General features: G+C 40.0%; 1 protein-coding gene across 1 annotated transcript; it reads left to right on the top strand.

Moving 5' to 3' along the window:
- The first annotated feature begins 10,833 nt into the window (after nt 1-10,833).
- Nucleotides 10,834-11,991, top strand: LOC9630062 (probable transcriptional regulatory protein At2g25830). The gene is made up of 6 exons (XM_024680693.1): nt 10,834-10,985; nt 11,039-11,100; nt 11,157-11,313; nt 11,366-11,634; nt 11,707-11,830; nt 11,888-11,991. Exons 1-6 carry the CDS (start codon nt 10,839-10,841, stop codon nt 11,981-11,983), a joined length of 855 nt encoding a protein of 284 aa, XP_024536461.1. The 5' UTR covers nt 10,834-10,838; the 3' UTR covers nt 11,984-11,991.
- The last annotated feature ends 11,752 nt before the right edge of the window (nt 11,992-23,743 follow it).

The raw sequence follows: 23,743 nt of genomic DNA, 5'->3' as shown, positions 1-23,743 counted from the left end.
TACACTTGTCTTTCTAAGTACTAACTTACCTAAAATTATCTTTGGGAATTTTGAAGGGACCCTATCCTTTACCTTGTTAAGGCTTCTCTTTCTGCAACCTTTCTAACTATTATATGGTCTAACATAATCAATTCCATGTTTTGGACTTTTCATGGCCCTACAGTTGCTAGTAGCAAAACCTTTAAGCACCCATTTAATTCTCTACTCCCAACTTGCATAACTATAATTCAATTCTATTCTTTCATTATTTGCTTCAACCTTTCCCTTTAGTTATTCTTCCTCTATGCTAGAAAAATAGCTTTGCACTTTTTACCATGCTTTGTATTCTTAGGGATAAATTTACCCAATAGCCTAAAAAGTGGTTCTTCAATTTGGATATGCTCACTTTATAATCCTATATATTGGGATTAATGTTGCTACTTATGAGCCTTTGTGTGTCTATCACTAACCTAGCCAAAATCCTTTTTGGTTTTATCCAATTTTAGATAGATGAATTTCTCTCGTCTTTAGCTTTTTGCAACTTTGGATATTAGATGCTTTATTTAATGCTCTCATGATACTAAACACCACTTTTTGGGTGTTTTGATGTCCCAATGATGGACTTTTTTGACAATGAGCATTTTCGTTTACGACCTTGACTCACTATATCATAACATAAGCAATTTATCCCTCAAGGGATATATTTATCTTCCTTCTTATCCCAATAAAAAGTCTTAAGAAGTTAACTTCCACCAATTCAATAATTTATGCCACATATTTTACTTAGTTACCTCATAGTCATCAAGTCCTACAACTCATTGTTAGTGCTTCCACACCTCTATTATTATTTAGGTCCACACACTCAAATCACATGCCCTTCAGCTTACGCTATGCTAATCTTGTTTCCATTGGAATTCCTTTAGCAAAGGGTTCTCATAAATCAACCAACTTGACTTCAAGGCCTTATCCCTTGAAACACTTGGGGTTTCCACCCTATTAGCTCTATAAACCTACTCTCATGACACTTTTCACTTGTGTCTAGGTTTTTGCTAAGACCAAAGCAATTGTTTCTCATGTCAACTATCAGTTAGTATTGCATTATATTATTCATACACAACTTTGTGCCAAAGTTGCTTTCTTCTGAGAATACCTTTCCTATGACTTTATTATGGCACATTCTGCCATCAATGAGATACCCATTATTCTCATATTTGGATCTTATGATTCTCCCCGTCCTTTGTAGAGTACAACACACCTCAACTCAAATGCTTCCACCAATCCTTTAAGACTATTCCAAGACTCCATTTAAATCATTCAGCTTTTGAACTTTGTTAATTCGACAACCCATAATATCTTATTTTTGAGGTGTCAGCTCGCTGGAATACAACTTCTTATATTCATGTCTTACTTACAAGGGCCATCTTTGCAAATATTACTCTAACACTTAATCATTTTTTGTTTCATATGGGCTGCCTTTGCCCTTTAGAATTATTTATCCATATGATGAGAATACTAACTCATCCTCTAAGTACACCCTTAACTCCTTGGGTTGTTCCAATATTTATTAAAGGTAATTTTAAGTACCATTTCAAAGACTTGTGTTCTCACCTCCTATAGTCATTAACTCCAATTTCAAATTCTTAAGCACCATCCTCAATTATATGAGGATAATTTTATGACTCATTTATTGTCTAAGAGTTTCCATAATTCTTATGATCCCAACTATAATTTTTTCCCACAATCACATTATCTGGTTTGCTAAGTTAAATGCTTTTATGGATCACATCCTCAACTCTAAGGAAAATTTTATACTATTCCTAAGATCCTAAAGTTGTTCTTTTATTAACAACTTTCTATCCACCACATTGCCAATTTGTCCACATATGTACTAAAAGTGGAAAGTCATGCCCTTTTGACATGCTACTCTCAAGGAAGACCCACTCCTGAGACCTTCTAATGCTAATATCAAATGGTGATATATTTGACCACCAATAAAAGTTAAACTAAGGAATAGCTCCGATACTAAATTTTAAGAGAGTAAATTTTCCATTCTACTTGAGCCACTTAACCACACCTTTGACCACTTGAAAGAGTCTCACTCACGAACTCCATAAATCTTATTCCCAACTTGGAAACATACTAGCCTTGTGAATGGCATCTATGCCACTCAGCCTTTGCACTTGGTCAAAGTGCTCCACATGTCTAATCCCATAACTGACATTCAAAAGTACTACTAACATATTAGTCTGTTATAGTAAGGCCATACCCATTCACCCTTATCACATCGGTAGTCCAAGACCACTTGCATCACAGTCCTATCTCTCAAAAACTAAGTTATTTGTCCATGAATGGTCATTCATTAACCACACCTTGATATGGGAATAAAGAAGATATGTGGGAATAAAGCTTTTTATGGATATATTACACAATCAAATGAAGAGGAAAGTGACTTCACTAGCCTGAATAGTGGCAACTACAATTGAGGAAGTGGTTTGTTCCATATTTATAGAGTTTACTCCCCATGCTTCTATTAGTGATATAAAGAAAGTGTCATTTTTTTTTAATTGGTGAAGATGTTAGCATAACACTTGGACCAAAAAGCTTTCATAAGATTGATATTGAGTACCATTCTACTCCAAGACACCACCCTTAAACTAAACAACCTCAAGTGTCTAATGAAGAAAGTGCATCACAACAAGTTAAAGTTGTTTACTATAATATGGAGCCAAAGTAATAAGCAATTTGCCAAATGCCAATAAAATCTAATATAAAGTGCGTGAAGATGCTTTTGAGGGGCAAATTCTAGGTCTAAATCTATGTTGACAAATTTGCTTCTATTCTACCCCTATATTTCCATAGGGAATGAAAGCAAGCAGGATTTTCAAGATGGTGCTAGTTATATTGTTACAATACTAATACTAACTATATGAAATGGTTTGAAGACACTTTAATGCAATATCTAAAGAATGTCCAATTGCTAATAAGATGTCATATTGGATGAGATTGAAACCCTTAAGAAATTTAATTTCAATCTTGAAAGGAGGAGAGTTAAAGACATAAACAACAAAACTAGCACTATTCCCATAGAAATGTATAAGAGGCCAACAAGAAAAGGTAAGGTAATTATATTTATTAGTACCATCTCTAAGCAGAAGTATAAATTTGGCTCAAACACTTGAATGTGCAATTCTCTCCATAAAGTATACCACTATGCTTATAAAAGAGTATATAGTTAAAATAGAAAGTGGAGAATACACAACTGCCATTTAGAAAATTTGTTCTTGCACATATCAAGACTTTATCAAGTATGAGGAATAGGAAAATGTATATTCCTTACAAGTATATATACTACATCTTCATCAACATCTTACATTAAGATCTTAAAATGGATATTTATATACACTAGATAAGCTTTACTATTGCTGAATTGCAAATAACTTTTAGAGTTAATTAAGTTTGCTAAGACTATCATTGTTTATCCTCTATTAATAATATAAACTTATTATAATTTAAATAATTAATAAAAAAATATATATTTCATTTTACAAGTGTTCTTTTCACAATATTTCCTATAATACTTATATGTCTCTATTTCTGTGTTTACCATCTTAAAAAATATTTTATGGTAATCTTTCAAAGGCATAATGTTGCAATATGTCACAAGAGCATATATATCGTTATACTAATCATTGCTATTGTTTCCATTGGAAACTAAAAAATATATAAGGCATTTCTTAAAAATCACAGGTTCTAAAATAAATAGGATGCCATTTTTTTACATCTAATTTATTTCACCATTTGTCATTGTGTTTATTTCCAACTCGATTATTATCTTTACCATCCTTTCTAGTTTATCTCCAACTTGTGATTATTATCTTTACTATCCTCTCTTTCTATCTTTTGTGTGGTTTAATTGTGTTGTGTAATAGAATAGCTATTGTAGCTATTAGCCTTTGAATTACTATTCTAAGAAAAAAGATTGCAAGAGTTAAAATTACCAATACTAGAACCCATAATTATTTTTGCATATTTCTCTATTTTTGAATGAAAGTGCAAGTGAAATTCCATAAATTCTAGACACTATATTATGACAAATCCCTTAAGAATATATTTTAAATAAGAACCAAGTCTTTCTTTTTTATGCAACAAACTTACATCAGCAATTATATAGCCTTGTAAAAGAATCTTATTTCAAATTTAATAATTTTTAAATTCTGATAAACTTGATATTTAAAAGCTAGAAAACACATAGTGTGAGTGCATGGAATATGGAAAGGGAATACAGAAATGTGCATATCAATTAACCCAAAAACCCTAGCTTATATACAGGAGCGAGTGGTCCGGATTGAAACCAATCCGACGGCTACCAAAATCCACTACGCTAATATTAGTATACGGCATCGTAGCCGTACACTTGGCCCTCACATCATCTCCTCCTCTCGGAATAATGGAAGGCCATCAGGGTTATCTTGTAGATGGGCCGGGATCTGGAGGAACGTCAGGAGGAGGCATCGGTGGATCTGTAGACGGTATTAACTGCTCCTGATCCCTCTGTATGAAGCGTTTTAACCGCTGCACATGCACAATCTCCAGAGGATCAGCCTACTGAACGTCATGCCGAACCTCATAAACTTGTGGTCCAACTTGCCGCAACACCCGATACGGTCCTTTCCACTGCGCAAGGAGCCCCTTAGATAAACCACGTACCGTAAGATGGGGAAAACGGACTAACACCAAATCATCCACTTTGTACTCCGCTGGTGGACGATGATGGGAATTGTAGCGCCGTTGTTGTCCCACTTGTACGCGGCCTAAGTGTTCAGCAGACTCTGCTCGGACAAGTGGAAGAATGCTTGTCAAATATTGATCCCATGACCTAGCATCAGGAGCTCGTGGCAATCGCGAAGGTAAACCTAGCTCTGTTGGTAATATTGGATCATGACCATATAGAAGTTTATATGGTGAAGCACCAACAGAACTCTGCACCCCTGTGACATAAGCATACCGAAGAGACGGCAAATAACCATCCCAATCCGAATGTTGAAAGTTCACATACTTCGCAATCATCCCTTTGAATGTCCGAACGAGCCGTTCCACCAGACCGTCTGATTGTGGATGATAAGCACTCGTAAAAGTGTGGCGTATCCCCAACCGAGATGTCAAAACATGAAATACCTCAGCCATAAATGCAGGACCATTATCCGAAAGAATCCGTTCTAGACAAGAATGCTGGAACACCACTCGATTGAGGAGGAAGTATCCAACAGCAGTTGCAGAGGCACTAGCAAGAGCACCAACTTCCACCCAACGAGTCAAGTAGTCAGAAGCAATAATAACATACTCATTGCCAGCAGTCGATCGCGGAAAAGGTCCCATAAGATCAAACGCCACCAACTCAAACGGACGAGAAACTGCAATTGACTCCAACCGTCCTTCCGCAGCACAAGGGGGAGTATTACGAGCTTGGCACCAAACGCAGCTACGCACATACCGGATAATATCACGTCGCATCTCTGGCCAATAGAAAGATCTACGCAACTTCTCGGTGACACGACGGTGTCCCATATGCCCACCTAGAATAGGAGAATCATGGTAGGCATGGAGAAACCGCGGAATAAACACCGAAGGCACCACCAGCCGTAAATGAGCATCAGGATCCGTCCCCACAAAATAAAGAAGGCCATCTTCAAGGCGATATTGAGAATGTAAATGCCGAAAAGGCAAGTCATCAGCAAGTGATGCAGGATTCTCAAACCCATCTCGAAGCCTTTGAATCCACGGCTCAATCTTTTGAGCCTCGCGAACCTCATCCAGAGAAGGTAGATCTTGCTTTACGCCCTGTGGACACTGAACGTCAAGGACAGCAACCGCCGACGGCACAGAATCCTCATCTAGAAAATCCACAGATGCTGGAACAATAGGTTCGTCAGAAACATGAGAAGTGAGTGGAGAAGGAAGAGGAGCTCGAGAAAGGGCATCAGCATCAGCCATAGAACTCCCTAGGCGATGAACAACATCGAAATCATATATCTGAAGCTTCAAAGCCCATCGAGCCGTACGACCAACCAGGTTCTTCCGCTTCAATAATGAAGTAACAGCAGCATGGTCACCTTCAAGTAACGTCCGAGAACCATGTAGATAGGCATGAAGTTTCTCGAAACCCCAGACTGCTGCTAAACACTCCTTCTCTGTCGTGGAGTAGTTCATCTCCGCTGGTTGTAATGTACGGCTTATGTATGCAATGGGATGGCGCTGACCAGGCACACTCGAGCTCTCTTGCATCAACACACCTCCAAGACCAATGTCAGAAGCATCCACGCGCAAAATAAAAGGTCGAGTGTAGTCAGGATATGCCAAAACCAGAGGAGTCGTCAATAGCTCTTTGAGATTCACGAATGCCCGCTCACAATCGGGAGACCAGATGAAAGATGACGTTGATGACTTCAGCAACGCTCGCAATGGTAAAGTGCGATCGGAAAGATGATCCACAAAAGGACCGAGATACTGCACCTTACCCAAAAAGCGCTGCACATCATTCACACACTTCGGAGTAGGGAACTTTAGAACAGCCACAAGTTTGTCAGGATCAACTTGCAAACCCTCACGAGAAATACGGTACCCAAGATAAGTTGTGTCCTTGGACCCAAACACGCACTTCGACCACTTCAGCTTTAAACCAACGTCGCGTAGCCGATCCAACACTTTACAAACATCACGAACATGCTCCTCCCACGTCCCCTCCGAGTGGATCAAGACATCATCAATGAAGTCAGCCGTCACCTCCGGCATATCGCAAAGAACCTCGTCCATCATTCGCTGAAAAGTTGCTGGAGCATTGTTCAAACCAAACGGCATCACCAAAAACTCGTACAAACCAAATGGTGTACGAAAAGCAGTCTTAGGAATATCGTCTTCAACCATCGGTACTTGCCAATACCCAGAAGCAAGATCTAGCTTGGTGAACCAACGACTTCGCCCTAGACAATCCAAGAGATCAGCAGTGTGAGGAAGAGGGTACACGTCCGGGATCGTCACTTCATTTAACGGACGATAGTCGATGCAGAAACGAATACTCCCATCAGGCTTCGTCATAAGATGAGGTTCACATGCCCAAGGACTCTGCGACTTCCGAATAACACCCTTCTCCAACATCTCCTTGACGTTTGCACGTAAAATCTTGATCTCCTTGGGTGACCGACGACGAACAGGAACCTTGATTGGACGAGCATCCCCGGTTGGAATGGGATGATGTGTGGCAATCTTGGCCCCAGACGATAGGTCAAATTCAAAGAGATCAGAATACTCCTTCATGAACTGGTCAACAGCTGCAACACAAAGATCATCGGAGGGATCGGAAAAGGGAAGAGCAGAACAAGATGGAAACACAAGAGGAAATAATGGGGGAACAAAAGTAATGGAAGCAGAGGTAGAAGTAGAGGGACGAAGAGGTACAGAAGTGAGAGGAATGGATGAAACATAAGGAAGTATGAGACAAGGGGGAAAAGCCTCAAAGTCACACTTGGCATGATTGTGCTGCAACCAATCCATACCAAGAATGAGGTCAAAAGCTTGACTCGGCACCACCCGCAACGACTGCAACTCAAGCTCGAGATCGCCCACACGCACAACCAGGTCCGCCTCATCTCGTGCACATGCATGTGTACGGCCGTTGCCATAAAGAATGAAAACTGGATCTGCCGCATGACGCAAGTGTAGACGACAACGTGTGGCAACAGGTCGAGCAATAGAAGATAAACTCAAACCTGTATCAACCAACACGGAGAGAAGAATAGGAGACCTCTTGTTATAAAAACGAGCTTGGAAAGTAAACACTGGATGAACCGGTGCCGAGTGAACCCCTTGATGATACTCCCGAAAGAAAGATGGAGGGGTCACTAACTTATTCGCACAAGGTCCCTCCATTACTCGCGCGACTCCTCGTTTCCCGAATGCACCTCGGTATCCAAACCTTCCACCGCAGCAGCACCAACGGGACGTTGCTGACGCCAAGGTCTCCACCCAGGAAATGGAGGTCGCCAATCCAGAAAGCGCCGACAACGCCGATAAGTATGACCAACTTCATCACACGCCCAGCAACGAATGTCACGGCCACGACCACGTCCTTGCCCTTGTCCTTGGACTCGAGTAGCAGCAGCATCAACCTCCATGGGAACAAGACCATCACTCATAGGAAGTGGAGCTGAAGGACGTGTAGCAAGAAGTGGAAGAGGCGACGTCTCATAACGTTGTGCCAAGCGAAGAGCATCGTCAAGAGTGGCAGGAGCAAGTGCATGCACAAGTCCGACAAGATCTTGACGAAGTGCTGGCCACAGCATTCCTAGCTTGATCCGCTCCGACATATTTGGCTCCGCACGAAGAAAAAGACTTCGGAAACGAACGCCAAATTGCATCACTGACTCAGATGGCCCTTGGCGAAGACGATGCAATTGTTGGAAGGCATCATCACAATCGTCGGCGTGTCCGAAGGCGTGTTTGAAGACGTCCGGAAGAACACTCCAATCGCCACGAGTAGCTGCGCTCAATCCATTGTACCACTGCAATGCCGTCCCTTGAAGACATGTGGGGAACTCACGCAAACGTCGAGCATCATCCCAAGAATGATATGTGGCAATCACCGTGAAGTGATCAAACCAATGGTACACATCATCCCCAGGATTCCCACGAAAGAACTCCGGCCGAACGCGAGGATTGGCACCAAAAGCAGGAGGAGTTGTACCATGTGCCGTGAACGCCGCCATCAACTGAGTTTGGTTGTTCAATTGCAAGCGCATAGCATCAAGCAATTGAACCAACTGCTGCTCTAGAGTCAAAGGAGGAGATTGGGGATCGGCCATGAAAATGAATGAGAAAGAAAGAGCAAAAGAAGAGAAATGACAAAAAGCTGGAAAGAAATGGTAGATCTAGACAATGCAAAAAGCTAGATCTAAACCAAAATCCTGAAAGGAAAGAACAAAAGAAAGGAAATGGAAAAAGCTAGATCTAGACAATGCAAAAGCTAGATCTAAACCGAAATCCCAAATCCAAGCACTCCCCAGGGACAATCAAAGGTGCCCCTCATCTCCACCAATGTGAGTGCATGGAATATGGAAAGGGAATACAGAAATGTGCATATCAATTAACCCAAAAACCCTAACTTATATACAGGAGCGAGTGGTCCGGATTGAAACCAATCCGACAGCTACCAAAATCCACTACGCTAATATTAGTATATGGCATCATAGCCGTACACTTGGCCCTCACAATAGTATAGATTTAAAGAAGTGATAAAATTACTTTTTCTACAAATAAATTTTATCTTATTTTATGTTTTGATAATCCTCTTTATTATAGCACATAGCAAGTATTTAAGTTCTTGGACAAAAGTATCCTCTAGAACTTTATAATGTTTGTAATATATTACAAGCTCAATTTTTCAGCTTCTACTCAAAACATAATAAAAGGTCAAAAGGGACTTATTTATAGTTTCACTAAAATTTCCTGGAGCCAACCGAGAAGTTCATGCGCTGTGCTGTTCAACTCTAGTGTCAAGCCTGCAATGAACATATCTTTCCCCACAATCTTTCATGAGTTGGAGTTGTTTAGTGGACCAGCCACGTCAATCACAGCTCCACAGAAACTGCACCTGTGAACCCCTGTGACCGCATTGCTACTGAATCCCTAGATGGACAGTTGCAAAAGCAGCAGCAGAGTGCTGGATTAAAAGAAAGTAAATGCTAAGCCATAAAGCATAAGAACTTGAAAGTGCTCACCAAAGCATTCCCAGCTGCTGCTCCGGATTTGGTTCACCTGAAGCCATAATAGCCAAAGGGCTTCACGAGTCAGTTCCCTTAGGATATGCTTCTCGATGAGTTCTATCTTGATTACCGAACTTCTGTCCACTGCAAATAAAGTGCCAGTCTTGACAGCACTGTCCCTCACCAGGTTTCCCAGGCTAATGGCAGGGTTCCATGACAATGAACAAGTAACGGTGGCAACAGCTGAGACTTCTCAGAGAACCTGCGGGCAAAACCTTACAAATGACTTTATAACCGAGTGAATCAGGGGACTAAGATGGCGAAATCCCATTGAAGAAAGGTCCAGTTGCTAGAGGCTCACTCAGTCCGGACATGTTGATGAAGAATTGATTCCCCAAGCGAGAACTTGCATAATGTAAAACGTTGTATCTTTACAGCAAAAGGTTAGAAACTGCCAGATGTATACATTCAAATGTGTTGAGAAAGCAAACTTATTTTCTGACAAATGGTGCGTTGTATACCAATCCACTGTGATCCAATCATAGGATATACAAATTCATGAAGAAATATATACCTTCATTCTCATGTGGTTCACCATCCTCAAATTTAGCAATGTTTGCTTGAGTACAATTCTTCTGCTTCATGTCCTTGAGAGATGGGCAATCCTTCACCTCGTGTCCAAGTCCATGACAGCACTTTGGTCCAAACTTTCCCTTACATTGTTCAAGCAAGGAAAGTCCATCATCAGTGTGCTTTCCACCACTATTTAATTGCTTGTGATGCTATTGCTGCTAGTATTGATGTTGTTGCTGTTGTCTTTATCCAGATTCTTGAGTGCATGGACGCTTGTTACTCATTCGCACATACATGGCTTCTGCATCAGGCTCAGAATGGACCTCTCCAGTTGCATTATTCCCCGCAACATTGGATGATGATCCTCCAGCAGTAGCCACCATGTTTATGTTCAAGAAATTCTTCACAACCTCCTTTGTGGGACGGGATGAAAGATGTTTTGGAGTATCATCATGAATTCTATAGCAAGTTTTTTTCTTGTGTTTTACTTAATGCTTCCTTCTCGATCTCTAGGGTTTTAGGGTTTTGCAAATGAAGGCAGTTGTCGCTGCCTTGAGAGCACATCGCGGAAATGTTCGTCATGGCAGCACCGCAGGAAATGCGAGTTGTTTTCAGCGTCTATGGACCTCTGCTCTTCTGGAAATGGGAAGGCGAGCTTGCAAGATTGCGGACAGGAAGGTTAGCGTTTTCTTTCTCGTCTGAAGCTTCTAATGTAATCAGCAGTGCTGCAGGCGGCACAGGGCTTGAAGAGAAACAAAGTTAATGCTAGGCTTGGCAAAGAGATAGCGCAAGCGTATCGCATTTGTGATTTTTTCTCTCGCTTGTTGCTAATTGGATCGGTTTTTTCAGGGCGAAGGAAGGCGGGACAAACCTGTCATCGAATTTATCACTGGCAGCGCTAGTGCAACAAGCGAAGGAGCTTCATGTCTCGAAAGATCTCATAGAACGCAACATTAAGAAAGCGAAAGACAAGGACCAGCAGGATTTCACGGAGATCACATATGAGGTAACTCACATTGCGTTTTGTTTGCGCTGCAAGAGAGTTTGAAACAATGCAGGCTTACGGCTTTGGTGGTGTTGGAATCGTGGTGGAAGTTCTCACGGACAACACGAACAGAGCTTCTTCTTTCGTTCGCGATGTTATAAAAAAGAGCCATGCCAAAATGGCTGCCTCTGGCTCGGTCCTCTTCAACTTCAAACGGGCTGGAGTCGTGGCTGTGAAAGGCAATGTGGATTCCGAAAGTCTTCTGGCTGCAGCGATGGACACTGGAGCTGAGGACGTCGTGGAACCTGAATTGGAGGACGGTGAAAGTCCAGAGGAGAAGAAGTAAGCTATTTTCTTTGTAGAATTCTGTGTTTCTTTTTTTTTTAGTTTAATAAGGAACTTGGTTGATGTAAGGTACTTCAAGGTGATAACGGCGATGGATGATTTCGGGCGTGTCAAAGCTGGGCTCAAGGATGCGGGGTTCTCGATTGACATGGATAATTCGGGTCTAGAGCTTGTACCAACTGAGCTAGTGGAGGTATGAAAGAGATTTCCATGTTTCATTGGATTGATCCATTTTCTTTTGATTTTACAGGTTGATGATGAAGCAATGGAAATGAATAGGGCTTTGATCGATAAACTACTGGAACTAGAAGATGTAGATGCAGTTTATTCAACTCAAAAGCATTGACTGAATTATTGGTTTGGCCTCTATGGAATTTGGCACTAACAGTGATCTTCTGATTGGGGATTTTAAATTTTCTCTCAAGAATTTTTTATTTGCTTTAGCAAATTTATAAGGGAGTGGGTGGTAGTGGATATGCTTACAATATGCTTAGAATATGCTTAGAATATTTTATTATTTAATGGTTGTTATTTATTTAGATTAATCTTATATTTATAATTTATAAATACGTTTATAATTTATAAACTTTTCTAAACACTTTCTAGTATATTTTAGTTTCTTCTACCATCTAATGGTTGATACTCAATAAGATTAATATTGTGTTTATAAATTATAAACTTCCATTTTAATAAATAAGAATAAACCTACTATTAAGGAAACCAATCATTGCTGCATGTAATGTGTAGCAAATTATTTAAAGTGTGTATGATATACACAAAAAAATTATAAAAAATTAGCAGTTCTATTTTTGACTGTCTTTAAGATCAAGTTAAGAAATTATTTTCTAGTATTATAAATTTTAATTAATCAAACATGGATAAGATTTAGAATCCCATAAAACAATTACAGTAGGCTGATGAGTAGAAAGTACTTTACTTATTGATTGGTATAAAACTAAGTTACAATCATTTTGAACAATAAAATATATATTTAAAAAACAATTAAAACAGCTTTTATTATTAGGAGACCAAATTATAATACCATCCTCTGAATATAATCCTAAATTTCCATTACTTTGTAGTCTTAATTTACAATTTTTACCATGGCCTGATGTTTCTGTAGACCATATTTTATATTTACCTATATATAAAACAAGATTACAACTATTATGTAAATATAAAATTACTTTCTTGTTTGGAGAAATCAAAAAATGCTCAGTACTTAAATATTGGTAGGGCATATCAAAATAACCACCTAGTAGCATACTATTAAAAGCAAAACACTGATAATAATTTATATATTGAAGCCTGTTAGTTTGTGCTTGAAATGGTCTATAATTATCAATTGAATACTCAAGAGCATATAGTCTTGTCATAATTGTAACAAAAGATGAGCCTGAGTTAATTAATATATTTTGGTAAAATGTAACTAGATTTTCTAATTCCCTTTTTATAATAGCTCCATTGTCTATATCACCTGCTGGATTTACAGAACATTCACCAAAAGTCTTACCAGGAGTTATACTAAAAATCCAATAATTAACTGTAATAGTATACACGCCATGATTGTCATTTCTTATTTGAATTTTATTGGTTACAACTTGACCTCTTGGTATATCAACTGAGGAAATAAGTGAAATTAAAGCTGAAATCCCTGTAATAATATTTATCATTTGGTTCCTTCTTAATACATTTAGAGCTCCAAATGTTATCATAGCTTTACTCTATATTAAACAACTACAAATTAATTTGGACTTATACCAGTGTCTTAGTTTTTTCCTAGCTTAAATTTAATCTTTTATGTTTTTTGTCTTGGCACTTGCTGTTCTCTTTAAAAATTATTAACTTTCCTCAAGATCACCCATTGAAGCATCACTTAACTTCATTGTTGCATCCAAATATTTCTTTATGCTAAGAATATTCTTATGTAATAAATTAAATCAAATAAATTATAACTATATATTAGATTATTTAATAATTATAGCTATACCTTATGTTGTAATTTTGAAATACCAGATATTATTATAGCTATAGCAAATTATATCTCAATCCACACACAATCCACACATAACTTTCTTCTTCTCTCATATCTTTTTTGCTTCTCTCTTCTTCTATACATGATCATCAACAAGCTTTGATATGAAAGTTGACTTCTTCTTAACATACATATTATAATGCTCTAGATGCATCTCCATAAACTCAATTACAGCCTTCATATGGGGTGGTATATTATTAAGAGTTTTCTTCATGATACAGTGTTGCCCTGAAAGCTAAATACAGCCTAAAAGTTTTACAAAATTCATTTGCAGGCTAATGCCAAAATAAAGTTGGGTTGGATTACTCTTGTCATATTAATTCATTAAACCCCGTGCCATCTGCAATGAAGCAAAAAAAAAATCAAGGGTAACCAAGTCTAAGAAATTATGAGCACCAAAAAGATTAAAGGAAAATTTTACTTGCTCAATATGAAAGTTCACTAATAGATGAACTCTAAGAGTGGCAATATATAAACTTCTTCAACTTTGTGAAAATTAACTTATGCTGCTTGAAAGCTTTGATATCTAGAGTTTTGTAAATTTTTATTAATCTCAAGGTTATTATTAGAATCTTCATTAATGTATTTATTTTATGTTTTATACCCCCTCTTAAAGGACTATTTCGGCCAAGTCTTCCATAGCCCCATGTTTGACAACAAAGTGGGTAAGTGCCTTTGGTGTTTCTTCTAGATTATTGATATATGCCTTCGACCTAAGTTTGCAAAAAGACTTTCTTCCTTTTTTTTTGAACCTTAGACCTCTTCCATCTCAAGATTAGATGGAAAAAACAAAGTTAAGCTCGAAACTTACTAAATATGGAATGGCACTAGAATGCAAATCTGGACACGGGACGAACACCATTGTGTTCAGGCTAATCTCTACATTCCATAGATATGCCAAATGAGCAAATCTAGACACTTTCCATAAATAGCATTTGGGACCGAAATGAGACTAACACAAAGGGCATGATAGCGAGGGTGTTTGGTAGACACGGTAAGCTATCATCCAGAGATATTGAGGGACTAATCTCAATACGCAAGGGTTCTTGTCAAGCCAGTGCAAGACAGAGCAAAAGAGAACTAACAAGCTAGGCCGAGTATGCTCAACTAAATAGACATTTAGGAATTCCTTCCTTATGCTCATCTAGCCAAGTACAGATGCTAAGCCCAGTTTACTAACACTTGAACAAGAGGAACTAATAAAGGGTCCAGAAATACCGGCCTCCTGCCGTCGTGGCAGTAAGGAAAGAATATCCGAAAGGACTAACCGACAGGTAATTTTCGATACCTGAAGTCACATTCGCGACAGTTATTCCGGTATGTTTAGATAGTTTCTTTGTCCCTAATAGGTAAGTGAAGTAAGGCATAACCATGGCTCAACAATAGTTGGAATTGCCTTCCACACAAATTTGAAATACTTGAAAAATAGAGAAAGTTAAAACTTGAAGAGTAGAAAGTGATAAAAGTGTTACATGAATACAAGATATTGGCTAACTTTTTAACTATTGCATCGTTTGTCTTATCTCCTTAGTCTTCATCATTGTCCTTTTTTATCTCAACTTTACTAAACACTATATGAAGTTGTGGTTAAATTTGTAGAATACCAAACTTAAGCTCATGCTTATTATAATACCTCAATATTGTTTTGTACTTTGATAGATCTACTTTACAAAAGAGTTCTTCATCCATCTCCCTAATATAACCAATTACTTTCTCCACCACCTTGATATTTATAACTTTTTTCCTTTACTAAACTTGGAATGGCTTATTAGCAATTAGGATTGAAGAGTGGACAACCTTAGATAATCTATTAATTGCTCTCAACTCCTTAAATGTTGCTAACTTAGAATTTGTGCTAAAGCTTTTGAAGTGCTCAAATGGCTAGGCCCTGATGACTTGATCTAGGAAACCCCTTATACTATTTATAGCAGACAAACCTTGTGTATATAGCATCCAAGTATGTCAATTAAGACATAGAGTTTGTTCAAGCAAAATAGCTTTATAATGAATATCAATATGTTTTTAGTCTCTTTTTGCAAACCAAAAACAATAGAGATCATTACTGTCACACCTGAGATCATAAATAATTGGGATTCTATTTAGAGGAGGAAGTCCCTTGAATTCGATAACATGCTTATTAGCCATTTGGAGGCTTGGCAACTTATAAAGATTGACAAGGATGACAATTTATGATTGTCAATATGGTGAGCATTATTTCATGGCTTATAAGTATAACACAATTTCTAAGATCTTTCTTAAATATATTATTTACAGGTATCTTCGATATAGAGGCATGCCATTTGAGGCACTTATTTGCACTTGATTTGTTGCAAAGGGTGTAAGGGATGGCAGAATGTAACCAATAATATTTGTAAGAATTCCAAAAGCACAAAAGATAGATTGCTTTTAGGAGTTGGAGCTTCTAAGGAAGAAAACCCCTATACTAAACCAAGAGGAAGTTATCAATGTTAGTAATAATGGCAATGCTAGTAATGATGGAGAGGTTGAGGAAGCTTTAGATCACACTCTAGTTCCATAATTAAATAGCCAAGATCAAACTTTAGTTCTACTACTAAATGCCTAGGATCCAAATTATGTTCCACTAGCACATGATGTAGTATATATGGTTTTCACTCTTTATCTTATGGTGATTTATTATAGGATAACCACGAAGTGGACCTAAACCCACTATATGCCACGTGTTACATAGCACGTGTTCAAGGACAACAACATAGAACATGAGTTTTAGGGCCTTGGGCCATTGAATGAAGGAATGGAGCAAAACTCCTAAACAACCAAGAGTTAGTCTGTGGGACAAACATGAAACTTACTAAATATGGAATGGCGCTATATTGTGAATTTGGAAGTAGAAACAACATTATTGTGTTCAGGATAATCTCTACATTCCATAGATATGCCCAATTAGTAGATTTAGACACTTTCCATAAATAGCTAATGGGACCAAATAAAACAACACAAGGGGCATGGTAGCGAGAGTGTTTTGACAGACATAGTAAGCTATCATTTGGTCAGTATTGAGGGACCAAACTCAATATCACGAGGTTCTTAACAGTAGCAAGTGCAAGCTAATAACATAGGTTTCTCATCACTGTGTTAAGTATGCTTAACTAATGACAACTTAGGATTTCCATCATTAGTGCTTATCTGGTCAAATACACATGTGAAGATCAATTTCTCAACTAGTTTAGGCAGAGACTAAAAAAGGGATCAGCAATACTGACTTCTTGTTGTCATGGTAGTAAAGAAAGAATATCTAAAAGAATTCATTAATAGGTAATTTTTGATACTCGCAGTCATATTCATGACACTCTCCCCCCCTTAAGGAAGATCGATGTCCTTGTTAATACATACTTTAGTCTAGACCACCACTAAGGAAACAACTTTAGAAAAAGTTCATGGTGTTTATATTTTATAAAAAATGCACCAATTGAAATGAGTTAGGATAATCTCTCTATCTAATGCAAAGTGCTATAACTCAAACACCTTTTGGCCATTGCCAACAAGGAAATAGTAAGCAACCAAAGAGAACGACTTGAGAGACGATCTATAGGGTTTAAATATAGAGGGAAAGGGCCTATGAATAAAAGTGCACCTCCTTTTTTAATTGGTTAAGGGTCTTGGGATACTTGGGGTTAAGCGTCCTTGGGTTTGAATAGTACTGGGTTGGGTGACCTTCCGGAAAGTCTAAATTCAGGAGCCTACAGAAATATCCAATGAAGTTAGCCACCTTTACTGCTATAAGTGTAAAGTTAAAGTTAAATGTAGTTAAAGTTGTTTATATAGGCATACCTTTTTCAAACAAAATAAAGAACATTGAAAGAGAGGTAGGTGATGTGATTAGTTGATAGTAGTTACTCTGTGACTAGAAATTTCACTATGTACATGAAGTTTCGAATCCAATCTACCTATACTAGCCCAAACAAGAAAATCAAAAGATGGACAATATCAAAGAATAAATCTAGATTAGAACACAAAAGTATTCCAAATAAATTATCATCCAATAAACTAAAATTATAGTCTAGAAACCACCAAGATCATCATAATTGGAAAATATAAGATTCACTATCTAACAAAATTCAATAACAAATATATCATCAAGAACACTTAATAATAAACCTTAACTATCAAAGTTTGCAAATAGTATGCCAAACAATTTATAAAAGACAATTCAAAGAACACAAAGTATCATCAATTAACAAGTAAAATGCTCGTGAATGCATCACCCAAAGGAAATATCATCCAATCTATCAAAAAAAATTGTAACAAATAATCAATAGAACAAAATAAATGTTGCAAAACAAACAAATATTCATTCATGATCATATCAGCTAATCTAAATAGATTTTAGTCAACTATACTAAGGAACTCAAGTTTCTTAAGCAAGCATCAGCAACATCCTACCGATATCTCAAACCCAAGAGACTAGTCCAGAGCAAACCGCAAAGAACATATAGTAATGCAAAAAGTAAAAAAGCCATCAAAGAAAACAACTAATTATCATGAAAAATCATCAATCATCCCATCAATAGAGAGATGCATAATCATTGTCGAAGAAAGAATCCACCATCCTAAAAAATAGCAAATCATTCTACATCAACAAAAATCAAATAAAACTTTTAACAAGGATAATTAATTATCCCAAATGATAGTCAATCATTGCCAATGATTGCCAAATACAAATACTAAATTCAATATCGAAACTAATGAGCCAAAATGCCTTCCCCAAGGAACAATGAATATAAAACTCAAAGAACCAAAAGCTTGAAAAAGGTTTATAGCCAAGTCTCACCTAACAATGATCACAAGTTTCGCATAAACTAATATCAATGCCAAAGAAAAAATCATAGTACAACCCACAATATCCTTCTCAGCACATCCAGAAGTTAAATTTCATAATGCCAAAAACAATTAAGAGTATGTTTGCACTAATTCAAAAGTTAAACACAACAAAGTTATGCTGAACAAGTGATCACCAAACGATTCTCCATGAATCCATCTTCTATAGCAAGACGTAACTTACTTCATAACAAGCACAAAAAGAATCATCAATGACTGATATATCTTCAACTTAAATCTAATAAAGAATTAACAACTTTAATATTGATCATTAACTCTTTTCGTGAAGTTAGCATAGTCTATGAATAAATCACTTTTCAAGGAAAAGCCAAAACTCAACCCTATTAAACAATCTCGTCTAAAACACAACTAACTCAAATTTGCCACTCAGCTTGTTTGAATGTCAATATAGTTGCTAACTAACAAATGCATGAATGTCAATAACACAAAACTACAGCCAAATCATTAATACTATCTACATCGATACTAATGAAACTCAATATTAATCCTATAGAAAGACATTTCATTTCACTCAAATCTCAACATAACAATGTTAACAACAAAGTATCATTTCAAAAACATTAGAATAAAATTAAAAGAAAGCAAGAGTGAATCACTATTCAAAGCTCTTTAGCAATCAAGTTAACCAAGGTCAAAGATATTATACTTAGTATCCGAGATTAATCCTTTAATAATACTTAACTATAAATAACATATCATCTAAGAGTGATTCTGTAAGGAACCGACTCCCCTAGATGTCATAGGCTAAAGGATCCTCGAAAGCATGACCGAAATGACAAAGAGTTCATCGGATGGGACCGAGTCAAAGATCGAGTCCAAGACCGACTCTGAGACCGAGTTCGAGATAGAGTCCAGGATCGAGTCCGAGACCGAATCGGAGACCGAGTTCGAGACCGAGTTCGAGACAGAGTCCGAGATCCAAATCGGGTCCGAGACCGAGTCCGAGGTTGAGTCCGAAGTTGAGTCCGAGATCGAGTCCAAAATCGAGTCTGAGACCAAGTCCGAAGACAGGTCCGAGATCAAGTCTGAGATCGATTCTGAGACTAAGTCCAAATACTAATACAGCTCAAGGGGTGAAAGCCCAAAGCCATGCGTCTCCCAGGGGGGGGGGGGGGGGGGGGGCTGCAGGGGGTTCCAAAAGTATAGTAGGGATAGTGAGGTCCAGGAACCAGTCTTGAAGGAACTCTTCAGTGGGGCTTCCAAACCGACTTGAGGTTGAGACTGGGGCCGAGGGGCCTTGGGTGGGAGTGAGCATGGGCTTGAGTGGTGCCGGAGGGGCCACCCAGGGAAGTGCTCAAGAGCAGCTCCCACTCTCGAAAGGGAAACCGACTACGGTGCTCCCGGCTCATGTGGAGTGGTGCCCCACTTGAGTACCTTGTGGCTCATTGGTCTTGGCCCTTCCTAGGGGCTTGGGCCTTCCCTTCGGGATGGAGGTGGGGGGGTAGAGGTACCTATACCGGGCCGTTAGGCCACGGTGTTTCGCCCCGACGTCCCGAAGCAAGTGCTGCACCCAAGGCTTGGGATTTAGAGGGTCCCATGATCAAATCTTGTGGTACCAAGGGGTGTTAGGAATCTAGAGGCTTGGTGTGCTTGGCTGCTTGTGCCTGCGGGGAGTGTAGCCGAACTTTAAGTCCAGCCTAACCCGGGGAGGGGGATTAGGAGAGATTTGGGAATTCGTAGATGGATGGCTAACACTCCATTGCTCGTGTAGTGAGTAGCTGAAACCAAGTAGGACCAAGTAGGAGCTGGTACCATAGGCGAGAACCTTGGCAAGGGAACTTAGCACAAGCCGAGGCAGTGTTGGTCGGATAGACGAGGTAAGCTGGCAAATTGGAAAGGAAAAATTTGTGGTTTACAATTTGGTATCGGAGCCTTTTTGTCTGTTCTAGCGAAGGATAGAGGTGGATTGCTGGGAGATGGCAAAGGCAGGGCGTAAGCGAACCCAGGTGGAGACGGAACCTCTGCCAGAGCTGGAGCCTCCGGTCGAACAAGAGGCTATGGATGAGGAATCTTTGCATGAGGAGGACTCCAGTGAGGAAACTTCCAAACAGGAGTCCGGTGGCAAGGTTCGGTCTTCCAAGGCTCGATTGGACATTCTAAAAGGACAATTGGCATAGACCAATGCCCTACTAGAGACTCTCGTACGCAAGCTAAAACGTGACGAGAAGCGGAAGAAAAAGCAAAAGACTGCGGATGCTAGCAGTGTAGAAGGTGTGGACCCTTCGGCAGGGACTGAGGCAAAACCAGACAAGGTCGAACAAACCGAAGTGGAATCAGTCCCTCAGGCAGTTCCCAAGTACAAACCAAAGCCCCCACCGGTCTTCAAGGGAGAGAATGACTATAAGGTGGTGGAGGATTGGTTTTACGATATGGAGGACTACTTCCGAGCGTTGCGATTATCGAGCTCGGAGAAGGTTCCATGTGCAAAACCATACTTGGTAGATAATGCCAAGTCTTGGTGGAGAATGACAGAGGCCAACGAAGGACCGGTGGCCACTTGGGAAATGATGAAGGCGAGGATCCGCACAACTTACGTTCCTCCGAATGCTACTCTACATCTAAGGGACGAGCTGAGTAGGCTGAAGCAGACCGGAACCATTCAAGAGTATGTGAATGGGTTTATGGCAAAGAGGATACTTGTCACAGACATGGGGGATATGGATGCGTTCCATGCCTTTATATCAGGTTTGCAAACCTGGGCTCGCAGTGAAGTGATGCGGTGGAACCCGACCAACTACAAGGAAGCGTTGGATGCGGCCATCAAGGTGCATTTCAACGATAACCTGCGAAAGGGGAAAATGACGGGGTCAGGATCCACATTTAGCAAAGGGGCCAAACCAAGGGGAACGTTTAGTAGAGGGAAATTCAAGAAGAGTTTCTCTAAGAATGAGTCCTCGGGGTTCCGGAAAGGCAAATCCGGTGGCCAGCGAGCGAGTACGTGGGGGAGTCAAGCGAAAAGAGACAAACCCACGGATAAGAAGGTCAAGTTGTATAGTAGCATGGGAAACAACGTATGCTACAACTGCGGTGAAGCGGGACACTTTTTGAGGGAATGTCCCTACCCGAAGAAGGCTAGAGCCAATATGGCCATCAAGTCGGGTGAAATCCAAACTAAGGTATGTGATCCAGTCCCTAACTCAAAGTTACTCATTACAAGAGCAACTTTGTTAGAGAGTCGTTCGCGACATCTGCTAGCCCTCCGAGGGAAGCTAGGAGGTAGCTTTGTTAAGATCCTTATTGACAAGGGTGCTTCAAATAATTTTGTGGCTGCAGACATAGTCTGGCAAGCCGGACTAACGGTGCAATGGCTAGGCGAACCAAGGACTATAGAGTTTGTTCAAGGTAGCCAAAGCACCAATGAGGTACTTCGACAAGCGAGAGTCGAAGTAAGGACATGGAAAGTGGACATGGATTTCACCATATTGGACATGGCGGGATTTGACGTGATCTTTGGAATGGACTGGTTCAATCGGTTCGTGGTAGCCCTGCATGGACAAGGTAGAAACCTTGTGGTACTGGCGAATGCCCAAGGAAGAAGATCTAGGGTGGAGACCCAGGATCTAAAGGTAGGGCAAAGCAAGGCCAAAGAATCCTACTTAAACCTGGTGTCCACGAGAGGACAACTCACTAAAGGAACTAAGGCAGCATTTTTGTGCTTACTGTCGGTGAAGAGTGACAAAAAGACAGGAACGGAAGAAGTACCTTTAGTGATCCAACGGGTGTTGGACCAATTCCAGAATACCAAGCCGGAGGAGTTACCGGCGGGGTTGCCCACCGCACGACCGATAGAACATAAGATTGAGCTGGTCAAGGGTGTTGAGGCGGTGGTTCATCCCCCCTATCGTTTGAACGAGAAAGAACTCGAGGAGCTCAAGTGCCTACTAGAGGAGCTGGTGGACAAAGGGTATGTTAAGTTGAGCAAGTCGCCGTATGGGGCGCCGGTGTTATTTGTGAAAAAGAAAGATGGATCTATGCACATGTGCATAGACTACCGGTTGCTCAACAAGTATACAAAGAAGAACAAGTACCCTTTGCCCAGGATTGAGGACCTGTTCGATAGGTTGGGAAAGGCAAAATACTTCTCGAGGATTGACCTGAGGTTAGGATACTACCAGATCAGAGTAGCAGAGGAAGATGTCGAGAAGACAACCTGTCGAACCAGGTATGGGAGCTTTGAGTTTCTGGTGATGCCCTTTGGGCTGTGCAATGCGCCGGCAACGTTTTCGGCATTAATGAACCATATCTTTGTACCCTATCTGGATCACTTCGTGGTCGTCTATATTGATGACATCCTGATCTATAGTGAGACGCTAGAGGAGCATGCCGAACACTTAGCGAAGGTGTTTGAGAAACTAAGGGAACATAAACTGTATGCTAAAGAGAGCAAATGTGACTTTGCTCAACAAGAGGTAAAGTTTGTCGGGCATGTGGTGGGCCAGGACAGGCTCAAGGTGGACCTGGAGAAGGTCCAAGCGATCCAGGAATGGGAGCGACCATCGAATGTACATAAGTTGAGGGCGTTCTTGGGGCTATGCAACTACTATCGAAAGTTTATCAAACACTATTCGAGAGTACCCCTGCCCTTAACGGACCAAACAAGAAAAGGGAAGATGGTATGGACAGCAGAATGCGAAGCGGCATTCGTCCACCTCAAAGGGAAGTTCAGGAAGGCTCCCGTGTTGGCATTACCAGACTTTGGTAAGGACTTTGAGGTAGAAACGGATGCTTTGGACTTTGCCTTGGGCGCAGTTTTGAAGCAAGAAAACCATCCAGTAGCGTTCTTCTCGAAGAAGTTGGACAAGGCTCAACAGAAGTGGCCTGCCCACGAGAAGGAATTTTTTGTGGTGGTCAAGGCACTCAAGGAGTGGCGACACTACCTTGGGAGACACTTCAAGGTTTACCCGGACAATGTGGCAACGAAACACGTCTTGTCACAGCCCGACCTGAGAGGGAAACAAGGTCGGTGGGCCAATGCCTTGGCCAAGTTTGGTTGCTGAGGAATCTAGAGGCACGGGAAGCTCACCAGAGAGGTGAGCTGCCAACGGAAGAGAAAACAGGCTATGCAGAACGCAACAGACTCATCTATTACAAGAAAACGAGGGTGTATGTTCTAGAAGGGGAACTAAGGAAGGTAGCCTTAGAAGAGTGTCATGACAGACCTCTTGCGGGACACAGCAGGGTGCCCAAGACGAT

This window comes from Selaginella moellendorffii, unplaced genomic scaffold, assembly GCF_000143415.4.
Source record: "Selaginella moellendorffii unplaced genomic scaffold, v1.0 SELMOscaffold_28, whole genome shotgun sequence".
Classification (NCBI taxonomy): Eukaryota; Viridiplantae; Streptophyta; class Lycopodiopsida; order Selaginellales; family Selaginellaceae; genus Selaginella; species Selaginella moellendorffii.
Note: the sequence above shows the minus strand (reverse complement) of the source record. Positions and strands in the feature narration are given on the sequence as shown.

Excerpts from the sequence above, each read along its gene's own strand:
- LOC9630062 (XM_024680693.1), top strand. The coding sequence starts at position 10,839 with ATGAAGGCAGTTGTCGCTGCCTTGAGAGCACATCGCGGAAATGTTCGT. Across the intron at positions 11,635-11,706 it reads GAAAGTCCAGAGGAGAAGAA|GTACTTCAAGGTGATAACGG; the intron begins GTAAGCTATTTT and ends GGTTGATGTAAG. Across the intron at positions 11,831-11,887 it reads TACCAACTGAGCTAGTGGAG|GTTGATGATGAAGCAATGGA; the intron begins GTATGAAAGAGA and ends TTGATTTTACAG.